Source organism: Malaclemys terrapin, chromosome 3 (genome assembly GCF_027887155.1).
Source record: "Malaclemys terrapin pileata isolate rMalTer1 chromosome 3, rMalTer1.hap1, whole genome shotgun sequence".
NCBI classification, from domain to species: Eukaryota; Metazoa; Chordata; order Testudines; family Emydidae; genus Malaclemys; species Malaclemys terrapin.
The window spans coordinates 154,431,946-154,444,681 of record NC_071507.1 but is presented as its reverse complement, the minus strand read 5'-3'; the positions used below and the strand labels follow the sequence as shown (position 1 = coordinate 154,444,681).

The 12,736-nt window shown below is 36.8% G+C and overlaps 1 protein-coding gene and 1 long non-coding RNA gene across 8 annotated transcripts in view; one reads left to right on the top strand and one right to left on the bottom strand.

The window, feature by feature from the left end:
- The window catches only part of LOC128834849 (uncharacterized), a 28,091-nt gene extending 27,766 nt beyond the window's left edge, over positions 1-325 (bottom strand). Inside the window, exon 1 of the long non-coding RNA XR_008444497.1 lies at positions 264-325. This is a non-coding gene — a long non-coding RNA (uncharacterized LOC128834849). The remainder of the gene's footprint in view (positions 1-263) is intronic.
- Positions 1-12,736, top strand: part of ADGRB3 (adhesion G protein-coupled receptor B3) — a 600,799-nt gene that overhangs the window by 560,222 nt on the left and 27,841 nt on the right. For 6 of the 7 annotated variants that reach the window (XM_054023978.1, XM_054023982.1, XM_054023984.1 and 3 more), the window contains 3 exons: positions 2,200-2,285; positions 5,713-5,811; positions 6,144-6,315. In XM_054023978.1, coding sequence (XP_053879953.1) covers positions 2,200-2,285; positions 5,713-5,811; positions 6,144-6,315 — 357 coding nt within the window. The remainder of the gene's footprint in view (positions 1-2,199; positions 2,286-5,712; positions 5,812-6,143; positions 6,316-12,736) is intronic. The other variant, XM_054023981.1, reaches the window with a different exon arrangement.

Genomic DNA, 12,736 nt, shown 5'->3' with positions numbered 1-12,736 from the left:
TTTTATTATCAGCTAATAATAACCTATTTCTGAAGCCAATTTGGTCACTGTGTAATAAATGCTCTAGTATCTTTCTCTAAGTTCTGGTAATAATTTCAGCATGGAGTTTACAGTGTTTGGGTCTGATTCTCTTCTCCCTTACAGCACTTTTAGACCAGTGTATGTCTACTGACTTCAGCTGAGTTAGTCCTGGTTTGCATTGGCATAAATGAGAAGGAAATCTGTAATTATCAGAGATATAGGCATATAGCTACAAAGATTACCTGGATGTTAATGTTTGCAGCTCCCACAGAGTATGTCTCATCTTCATATAGAGTCAAGCCAGGAACCTTTTGTACAGCTCACAGTCCATGGCACAGTGAGGAAGCCAAGGATGTTTACAAAAAGCCAATCATAATTTCCACATGGAACTGTATGTGCTCTGTACAATTGGCAAACTTTATTCAGAGATCTCTGACGTTTACAGACATGATTTGCTCCCCCATTAGTTAGCAGGTGTAGAGGGAGGTTTTTCATCTAGCCATTTAGATTTGAGTATACAAAAGAAAAATCTCGTCTGAAAAATGTAAAAGCTCAAATAAACTGAAACTAAGAAAGGCCTAAAAGAGTAGGGCTGTGGGCAAGGCATACTGGCAAATGATCAGTATTTAATGTAGTTCTCAAAAGTCCATTTTAAAACATTTCTTAACTAAAAATTATTTTTGGCAGGTCCATTTAAAGGCTACATAAAAATCCTAGTATGATGCCTAGAATATGTATTAAGGACTAAATACTGACTTTAGAACTACATGGCTGTTTGAGCCAAATACTCAGCTGTTACAAATCATTATAGCGCTGTTCATTTATGGATTGACACCAGTTGATACCAGCTAAGTCTCTGGCCCATAAAAAAAGAAAGTGCAACCAAATAATCCTATATATAGCCAACCAAAATCACATTTTGGCATATGAGTAGACTTAGAAGGATTAGATATTTGTCATTAAATGTCAATTTCACTGTACACACACAAACCGATGAATAAATATTCCCATATAGGCACAGAAAAATGCTGCTTGAGAACTTATTAAAGTTTTATTTAAGAATATTTACTTTATATATTTTTGATGTGAGAATTTGACAATTTGCTTAAGTTATAAAGCTTTAACTTTTTGAATCCCAAGGTCTATTGTCCTCACACATACCAATTTCCCATCTGAGAAAATTTTAATGGGATAAAAATAAAATAAAAATAAGCATTGCTATTATCCGTAGAAACTATTTAAAAAAAATCAAATTCTGCCAAGCCTACATATGAGGAACCCAGGATTGTGGAAGACAGTTGTCAATTTGGAAAAACAAAACAAAACCAACAACCAGAAACCATAGATTCTGGTTTTGCATGAGTGAGAACTCCTTGCAACAAAAAGGCATAGCTGGGACTCAAGAAAGCATGATACCTAAAATAACCAAATCAGATTAGCTTTGTTTTATGTTTGTTCTGCACCAAGTGGAATGGAGTCCTGAGTCATGACTGGGGCTCCTAGATGCTATGGCAATACAAATAATATATAATCCTTTTTAGTCTTGTACACAAAATTCAGATAAAATATTCTCTCTCTAACATGGATTAGATTACATTGTTACAAGTAAAGTTTACGTTTAATCAGTGTTTAGAGTCACAGCTGCCTACTTTCTTATTAACAGACAGGCATATATATGGCCAGATACAGGACATAATTCAGGCTTTAATTAATACAGCTGTTGATTTATATGTTTGTTCCACCTATTAGAGGATATGCACGGGAAGCAAGAATTTAGCCCTAAAGTTAAGTAGATTCATAGATTCATAGATTCTAGGACTGGAAGGGACCTTGAGAGGTCATCGAGTCCAGTCCCCTGCCCGCATGGCAGGACCAAATACTGTCTAGACCATCCCCGATAGATATTTATCTAACCTACTCTTAAATATCTCTAGAGATGGAGATTCTACAACCTCCCTAGACAATTTATGTACACTTTATGTACACTTTACATGTCCTGAGACTAATACAGTACAAAATCTCTGACTAAATTCTTTAGAAATGTATCATGCACCCATAGTCTAAGTTTGTAATTCCATCATATTGGCAAATGTAAAAGAGACCATTTTCTGTAATAATGCATGTAGGCATTTTCCTTCACTGTCACTGAAAGGTCAACTGTTTGTTTCTATTTGACAGGTCAACATGGTGATTGGCATTTTGGTATTTAATAAACTTGTTTCCAGAGATGGAATCCTAGATAAAAAGCTCAAACACAGAGCAGGGTAAGCAACAAATTGGAATATTTTAAAGCATATTGCAAATGTATCATATTTTCAATTACAGATATTCACCAAAAATGCATTTGATTGTGCTTTGAACTTTTTTCTCAATGTATGTCTAACAGATTTCATTCATTGAAAAAGTTGCAGTTGCATTATCCTGAGGGAATGTGACTGAGCAAACTGAAAATAAAACACAAGTACAACAGTATTAAGTTAATAAGAATGGAGATTAAACAGTTTCAAAACTGAGCAGAGATTTAATGGGGAAGACATACATTTTTATTTCTAAAATCGGGAATATAGTTGTATAAAATGTGTGTACAGAAGAAGCCAAAATTTCTTTCTTTCTTTCTTAGTGTATCATTCTACCTTTTATACCAGTATAACCTCACTGAAGTCAATAGCATTGCATCACTGTAATTAAGAGATGAATTTGGCTCTGTGTTTATATATACATGTATATGTGTTTGTGTTCTAAAATAAGCATAACAGAATTTGAATGTAAATTATACATATTTCAGAAGCAAAAAAATGTGTAAATAGAGAAGTTCTCTGTGTATTTATATCCATGATTTCCTTTCATTAATATACTTATAATTTTACATTCAAAAGCTGGGTTTCTAGTGATAAAAGAGGGAGGGTCTGCAGCTTAGCTCCTAATAAAAGGTAGCAATAATTTTGCTGTTGACTTCAGCAGGTACAGATGGGTTTCAAGGTCTGCTGCAGTGGATATGACTGCAGTCTACATAAAAGAGAAACGTTTCACAAATGTATCTTAGCTTTCTGAATGTATGTGTAAATGTCTTTTAATGCTTCAGGTAATGATAAGCAATCAACATTTATTACTTCTCCACTTGTGTTACTCTTCTTCTACATCATTTGTGGGTGATTGTACCCCAATATTGGCACTGATCGCAATGATGATTCTTTATTTTACAGCTGTCTGTAAACTTTTCTTAAAACCATACTTTCAATTATTTGATCATTCCTTTAATAGCATCATTCCTAATGTTCAATTAATTGATTAGATGTCCATATTGATACCATATACACTTTGGTGTGCTTACGTTGCCATTTAGTGTTGGTTAAAACCCCTTGTGGTTTTCAGTTCTCAGCGCACTGTTTCAAAAACAACAACCACCATCACCAAAACCTCTTTTGTTCTCTTTTCTTTTTTTCTCCTCCTTCTTATTAGAAAATAATAATTTCTTAATTCTACTCTTTTCTACAATGTTCCATCTGCCTTCTTAATTATTGTAATATATTCTTCATGTTCTGATTAAATGTGCCATATTATAAAATCAGCCACAATATTTCAGCATCTGTGAGAACTTTTTCAATAGTTATACTTAAGAAGTTTTGACCCTATACATCTATTGATCATTTTTCTGTGTAATATTTAAAGGATAGGAGAAATCATGTTTAACTGCAGAATAGCTTTCTAATTATCAGCTATATGCAATTTAAATCTTGTTGCTTATTGTATATTTTTCTGATTTACTAAATACTTTGCTTTCTGAAAGTTTGTATCTCAGTAAAATGAATGTTATTTTTAAAGCTAAACTGGACAAAGCACTAGAAAATATGCTGTCAGAAATAATACCGCACTCCCACAGGGATGGACTAGGAACTAGATGCCTTAATAAAGATGGAAACAATCTATCTTCAGCACTGTTTGATTAAGTGATGCAGACCCAGATTCTTGAGTCATTTTCTGAGGCAGTGGAAATTCTTTAGCTGCCCCGCCCCAATCAAAGGAGGATGGTCACTCATTAGTTAAGTATTTCTACCAGCCTTACCTACCATCTAAGCCCAGTGACAAGTTCAGTAGTAAAACTATTTAAATAGGATTAGAGCATTTACAGAGGCAAAATAATGGCTCCCCAAAGAATTCTATCTTAGTAAAGCACATGGTGACTTTGCAGGTCAAAATAACAGGCCAGATCATGAAATGCTGTGAAATAACATATCTGGTGTGATCAGAAGTCAGTGGAGCTATGCTATAAAACCCCAGCTGAGGATCTGCCCCCAAAATATTCAATTAGAAAAGAGCTATTTGAGAAGACTTATCATAAGTTAGGTGAAAGACATTCCATTCTTTTGTAATATATACACAGATGTTCCCAAGTTATGTGAGGGATGGATTTGGCCCTCTAAATCTACAGATCTTTTCTGCAAATTGCAATAATGAGACTTTTCATCTGAGTAAGTGCTGCAGCATCAAGATCAAGACTTAATTCTTTCTGTCTCCAGCAACTATTGGGTATTCCCTTAGATAGTGAAAATCATCTTGCCTCACTGATTTCATTTTACACCCGCTGAGGATCTGGCCCTTTATTTCCGTGCAGACGCAAAAGCAAACTTTTAGCTTTGGCGGTAAATGGGAGAGCGAAGAGTGAGAGCTCAAAGTCAGTTGAAATATTGAGAAATATTTTTCCTAAATGTTGTTTTTCTTCATTACACATAGGAAACTTCTGTGGATTTTTTTGGTTGGTTGGTTGGTTTGGTTGTTGTTGTTTTTTTCAGTTATCTATGTGTAAAAAAACTTTCCCTATATTGTTGTATGTTTCTTGATATGATATGGAAATCACTGGTTCTGCTGGCAGGTGGGAAATAGGATAGCAAAGAAGTTGTTTATTTAATCCAAACTTCCAAATTTGAATGCATGTTGTACATAGAAGAAGAAAATTCTAATACCAGGTTTTACATTTTAACTGTGATGAGTTTTGTAATACAGTTGTCTGTACAAAATGCTTTAAGCTTAATGCTTGTGTACTGTGTTTTATTAAAATGGAATAACATATCACCCCTTTTTAGTCCAAGTAATATTTATTTTCATCAAATTCCATACATTTCAACCCCTATATTCAGACCTTTATACAATGGGAACAAAAACTCCTAGGTAAAGTTCTGTCTCCAGATTTTAGCCAGCACATTCAAATTACTATACCAAGTCATTTGCTTACTGGTTGTACAGTAAGTCCATCTTGACTGAATGACCTGAGCACATTTTGGAAGTCTCTTCCTTTATTAATGTTCATATAATAATCAATATTTTATACAGCATTGATGCATTAGTTTTGCAAATGGTCTGAATAGAGGGATTTCACGGTGTGTGTCTACACGAGCACGTGCTTATGTTTATCTCCATGTATTGAGCAAGTTTGATCTCTGGACATTGGGGCCTTTTTTAGCTTAAATGGAAGAAAATAGAGCCTGCATGAAATTAAGCCCCATAGTATTAATAGTTAAAGTTAATAATGTATAGTATCAATATACTTTTGCAACAACCTAGAGCATTCATCCTGAATAAGTCTATTTACTTTTTCTGCATGACGTCATATTTAAAAGCTAAATTTCAGTAGCAACGTTTTTCAGTGAAAATTCAATATTTTGTTCTTTTTGTGGGTGTTCTGTTTGTTTGCAGTCAGATGAGTGAGCCTCATAGCGGTTTGACGCTCAAATGTGCCAAGTGTGGAGTAGTTTCAACAACAGCTTTGTCAGCCACCACCGCCAGTAATGCCATGTTAGTCCTAATCATTTACATCTTCTTGTTACAAATCTTATACAGTGCATGTGAGAAAATACTTTGATGATGAAAATTGTGTTTGCTAATACTGTATTAGAGCACTGAACATATTTAAATATTCTTGTTAAAATTGGCAACTGTGTTTATTAACTGAATAGGGGATACTCTTTAGAACATAAAGTACAACGTTTTTTATATATTTGTCTGTGGTTTTCAAATTAACTAATAAGTTGCCATCCTAAAAAGGTTGTTTTTTTTTTTTAGTAATGGGTTTTTATTTATCTACTTGCAGTTATATAATGTTGTTTTCTCTCTCTCTTTCTCAATAGGGCATCCCTTTGGAGTTCCTGTGTTGTGTTGCCTCTTCTGGCTCTGACGTGGATGTCTGCAGTTCTGGCCATGACAGACAAAAGATCAATATTATTTCAGATACTCTTCGCAGTATTTGATTCATTGCAAGGCTTTGTTATTGTCATGGTCCACTGCATTCTCCGAAGGGAGGTGAGGAATAATTTCTCGATCGCTAAATGCTGTGTTTCTCACATACTATTTAATATTATATACAACATATTCTTTCAAAAATTCACTTATTGGTATAAAGAAAAAAAGGAATTTTTTGAGATGAGATTTAAAGAGGGGCAAGTGAATAAGGATCTCAAACAGTTCTAGAAGGATGATGAGGCAACAGAAGAAAGAGAACAGCCCCCAAATGTAGAAACTCAATGGACAGGGACAGATAGGAAGTTGAGAGTGAATAAAGGAATGAACAAGATGGAAAGTACATGGACGTGAGGTTGAAGGAAGATTGTTTATTTTTAGATGCAAAATGCAGCAGTTAATTTCAGTGGAAAAATGGGCCCACTTAATTACAGGTCATCTTTAAATTGGGCCAAATAGGTCTTGTTTATTTCTAACTTTTATTTATCTTTGATATTATGATTATACACAATCAGTGCAGACCTAAGATTCCTTTTCCAAAGGAACAGATTCTGTGAGTTTTTCACATGTAGAAAGACTGATCAAATATATAATTGCTTTCATTTACACTATTCCATCTTAAACAGAAAACTGTTGAAAATATACAAAACTTTAGGAGCTAGGTGTGGTCGTTTAATGAAGCCTTTCAACTCTATATCGGTTCAAATCATGTTAGGTCACAGTAAGTGTGGTGCTTTCAATTTATCTTGGTTAGGATGTTTATCAACATCACTAAACCATACCACATGTGTAGCACAATTCAGTTATTGGCAGTATCTATTCAAGGGAGCTGCAGGGCTGGAATAACAGGGTGCATTGGGTCAAATTTAAGGTTTATTGGCCATGCTGAGTGAGGAGGCTTGCACAGTGTCTCTTCTCTCCATCATTCACTGTCCTAAGAACTCAAGTTCACTATGTTCATCAAAAACAGCATGCAGGATAGTGACCCAATCTATTTCAGTCTCCCTGTGGTATTCTAATTTGTGTGAATATTATATCCTACCCAGTGTGTGTGTGTGGGGGGGGGGGAGTCACGTTGTGAACCACTAAGTCATTCGATTATTTCACTAAAGACAGGCAAGAGTCTGAAAATGGAGGGAATATGGGCTATGGCTTAAAACAAGAGATTCCTGGGTTCTAAAAACTGAATTAATATGCCTTGCTCTATTCCTGACTTGCAGTGTGACCTTGGACAAGTCCCTGTGCCTCATTTTACCCATCTGTAAAAAGGATAACAATACTAAAAGTAGCCCTCAGAGGTGTTGGGAGGCAAAATTATTTAATGTTTGTAAACCAGTTTGAAATCTTTATATAAAAGGCACTATATATAAAGTGGATTTTTTTTAAAAAAAAGTGTATATTATTGTTATTACTTATCACCCACAAGGCCTACTGTTCCCTCCATATTTTGTATACCTTTCTAATATTGGGTTGGCAGGTACTTGCAGAATTGGAAGCCACCAGATCATACATTCTTACGGTGAAATGGTAAAAGACTACAATTATTTAGACCTCATTTCTTCAGCCAATAAAAAGTAATGACAGTTTTATGTAGAACTATTAGCTGAATCCTTTCTTCCTCAGGTGCTCACACACAGAGTCTTCTTTCCCCCACCTTCTTATCCTAACACTCATCTGAATTTAAGAGCTGGAGCAAAATTTGAGGAACTAATTAAGATGGGTTTTTTTCCAAATGGGAAAGGGATCAAAGAGATGATACACTACTGAAGCAATTTTCTTTCATAGCATTAGTTAATTGTCACAGGATACAAGGCACTGATGCAAGAAGCCTTCTCGTACCACTTCAGTACCCACATTTTAAAAATGCCTACATTCTACTTGTATAATATGCACACACGTTCTCAGGCAAGTAATTGCAAAAGGACATATGCATTTGCTTACATAAACAGAGTATGTGCATTCATGTATCCGTTTATCTCACAGAACACGTTTGTATAATCCACTGATTGACATGTGTTATGTCACCCTCTGTGCCCAGTTCATAGAGGATATGGATCTATAACAGTTTTCAGCTAAAGAGTTCTTGAGTTCAATCTGTGGTAACTCACACCCTTAGCTCTGGAGAGCCTTCTTTCCATCAAGGTGATGTAAGCTATTTAAGTGAGGAATCATGTGTGGTTCAAAGTGGTGTAGGTCCACAGAACCACTGGATGAACTTCCTCTGTTCAGAAATAGGATGTAACTATTGCTCAGGGGTGTGTTATGTCCCACTTTGTACCTATTGCCTTGAGGACTTCAAGAACCTGGTTCTTTAGTCACCCTATACATCATCATGCTTTTAGCTCTGGAGGTTCACAGTTCAATTCCTGGTGTCAGCTAACATAGCAGCTATCACATGTGCACATTTTCAAGGAGCAATTTAGTTGTTAAATTGTTTAGAATACATTTTACCTGAAATTGTAGTCCATTACTTCACGTAATCCAAAGAAGACATTTCTCTCTACCCATACATGACATAGAAATCTTACCAATGTATTTTCCATTCTTAATGATGAATGCCATACAAATAATGAAGCCATTATATCTTCCATAAGATTCATCTAATGTTTACAATATGCCAGTGTAAGCAAAATATTAATTCGGACTGTCAAATAACATACCACTAATAATATATCCTAGAAAAATTCAAACAAAGAAAAGGTCAGAGATGCTTTACTATGCCCTTAATATTGTTAATTCCAAAAATGATGCATTCTTGTTCATGTAAATATATAAAATCTTTTTCTCATTATACTTGATGTATTGGTTTGGACATAAACATTGGAAATGTAAGAACATGTGTGTATCTACCTTCTCTTTCCATCCAAAACCCACTAGTCTGTCACTTCAGTATTTTTGTCTGAAAGTGAGCTATTTAAGAGGCTGCATGGCTGTTCGATAGGGCACTAGAGTAGTACTCTAGAGACCTGGCTTCTGTTCCCAATCTGCTGTGTGACTTTAGGAGTGTCACTTCACATCCCTCTGCCTCAGTTCCCAATCTTGTAAAGTTAGGATAATGATACTTTCCCCTCCTTCATGCTTTGAGGCCCATGGGTGAAAAATGCTATAGAAGAGTTAAGTATTATTATTTTTAACTTGAAGACTAATGGGGATATTCCCACCCTATCATATCACTATTCATTCTTGTCTTCTTGCTGTTAAAGTACCTAATGAGACATAGAGGGAGTGTGGTATGCGTGTTTCTATCATAAAACAGAGAATGATAGAAAAGCCTAGTGCTAATAGTCTTCCTTTCCAGAATACCAGAACAGTATGCCTGACATGCTTGAACACAGCCTCTTCTGAAGCTATTTTGAGTCATGCTGAATGACTCCAAAGGCTGGTGGTGATGGGAGGAACCCATGTGTATTTTCTGCTTTTTCCCTGCTCCTACTGATTGAAATGCATTCGGGTTAAATACATGTTTGGTGTCTAAATCTCAACCCACATTTCTATATTGCAAGAGAAAAACGGTGCATGATTAGGGAGAGAGGATAAGTTATAAGAGTCTTGAATTGGTTACTGTTGCTAGGGAAACCACTTCCTTGGTTCGTGCACATTCATCACATCTGTCTCTCTTAGTCTGCCTGGCTCTAAAACAACCTTACAGCTTGATGTTAGAAAGAAAAAAATAAACTACAAAATGATTCCGAATGAATGGTGGAGAAAAACAAATGAGCATTTCAAAGGCCCACCTTTTGTTTGTGACATTGTCTGAGGATTCTGCCTCTACGACCGTGGAGTAGGAAACCAATAGGTAGGTCAGGTTATTCCCTTTGACAAAATCCCTTAAAGTCTGTAAAGACTGGATCCACAAAGGGAATTAGGCACTGCTACACTCAGCATTGCAATGCCTAGCTTTCAGGCACCTAGAAAATCAGTGGAATCCACAAAGGCTGCATTAGGCACCAAGGGTCTCCATACAACACACAGGGAGAGATGGGTGTCTGAGAATGGGATCCACAAAACCTAGCATGCTAGGCAGAGAGCCACCACTGCTACCCAATGGGAGATGCCAATGACAGAGGAGTTCCCTCAGCCCCTGCCCATTTCAGGGAGTTAGGGACCTACGTTCAGGCAGTGGGATGTGGGGTGGCTATCTCTCTTGCAACCCACATTTGGGAACCGTTTCTCTCTTGAAGTCAGGTGCAATAGCCATTTCTTGTGAGAATGCCTTAGGTACCTGCCTAATACCACACAAAACAGCCGGGGGAGGCAGTGGCTTCCTTCAGAATCTTTAGCCAGTGGTTCAAGTGATCACTCAGCGGGATGTGGGAGACTCTGGTTCAGTGTTCCCATCTTCCTGAGGAGGGGAATGGATTTGAACAGGGATTCCCCACCTCTCAGGTGAATGCTTTAACCACTGAGCTATGGGATATTCTGAAGAGGGCCTCTCTCACTCCATTTTGGAAGCTGTTTCACTTTGTTATAAATAATTGGGCCTCAGAAACAGTGGTTAGGAAGTGGCGGGAAGCCCCTGTTCAAATTCCTTCTCCTCAGGAAGAGTGGGGAATTGAACTGGGATTTTCTATATCCCATCCGAGTCCCTTAACCAATGGGTTAAAGGTTGGGGGAGGCTGCCTCTCCCCCTCCGATGTTTTGTGTGGAGATAGGCACCCTCTGAGCACACCCACTGGATCAGGACCCACAGGCAAGCTAGGTGAGGGGACACCTATCTTCTCGTGATTTGAGGCTTGTGCTGGGGCTATGGCATGACAGACATTCAGGCTCCTGCCTGAGGCAGCAGTACACATGCCCAGAGGCAGAAACATAGGCATCTAGGGAACTTTTACACTGTAAATGCAGGTGCTGAGTGAGTTTAGGCACCTACAGACTTACACAGCAGCTGAGCAGGAATTTTGTGGATCACAGTGATGCCTAAATCTGGAATTTAGGTGCCTAAATCTTTGCGGATCTGGTTCTAAGTTCTTTCTCCAAACCAGAAACTCTATAGCATTCTTAATTAGCAACAATAATTCTTCATCATCTCAGCTACTTTTGTCTCCAATATGTCTCTGAATGATTAAACAGTAGATGGATGGGTCGGTGAGGACAAAAAAATAGTATTTTCATGGTGCATGCTTACAAGTTGCAATTTACATCATTTTGATTGACACAGCTATCTCAGACATTTAGCTGTAACATCCTAATAGTATGTTGCTTGCATTTAAGACATGTTTTAGAATGCATCTATCACCAAAGGCTCTCCAGTTTATTGCTGATGGTGTATGTGAGAGAGATTAATGAGATCTATAGGAGTATGAGGTATGGGGAGCCTCCATGGGACATGTAAGAGAGAGATTTTGGGTAGGGGAGGTTGTCACTTAATGTGTTTTGAAGCAATAATAGATTTGGGTTCCGTTACTTTGAGATTTGACTGAAATTCAGGGTGGTCCTCATTTTGTCAACTTAGTTCACTGATGATTTCCCTACAATATAGAACGCTAAAGTATGACGTAGGACTTCAGCACTGATCAAGAGGGAAAAGATTTGGATTAACTTTTGTAACAATTGGGAGATGCTAAATCAGATTGTTGTCAGATGATGCAAAACCACAACAAACATAATGCCTAAAATCAAAGTCTGATTCATAATCCAGGTCAAGCACACTTTTAATTACTCTCTGACACTTGGGGAGTTTCAGTGCCTTAAAATCACACCAAACCTTTCACACTTGCTACATCTTTTCTCTCTGCCCTATATTAGTCTTCCTCCATCTGCAGTACTCATTTAGACTTAAATATTGCAGGGCACTTTAACTCATTTAAGGGTTGAGCACTTTAAGATAATGCTTTCTAATTATAAAGATAAGGCAAAGTTTTCCATCTGCTTTTTTTTTTTTTTTTTTCCTGCTGGGAAAGCTTGTCCAAGCTCTCAAAGAATTTGTAGCACAAAATAATGGCATTCAGAAAGCCAGGCCTTAGGCTGAGCTTCAGTTGATTAATTTAGCCTCGTTTACTGTTTACAAAATGTCCATGAGTAGCTTATGATTTTCTCTGTTTTGATTATTCTAAATCAACCACTGAATAATTTCTACAGATAATGAATGGTCTGTAGACTGCTCACAAGAAGTTCACTGAGAGTGTTTGATATTCAGCATAGAAATGGTGTTGGTTAGTTTTGATGGGACACAGGTCACGTGGCCAAATTTCTGTATCCAAGTTGGAAGATGGTAACTCTTAGAATCAGATTTCCAGTATGAATACTAACATTTATTAAATCTAAATTCTCTTTTTGTGAATACCGTACAAACATTCCTCCCAATAAACTGGTTTTCTAGAATGTCTGTGGCAAGTGTATACAAAAGACACATAAGCAAAACTGAAGCAAATTTGGTTCTTAATTCAAAGAAATATTCTTGTGTGTTTCCAAGGCCACACTTATAAATATCTTTTCCCATTGCAAGAATTTTCTTGCTGCCTCCATTTTTAATCTCTGATATGTG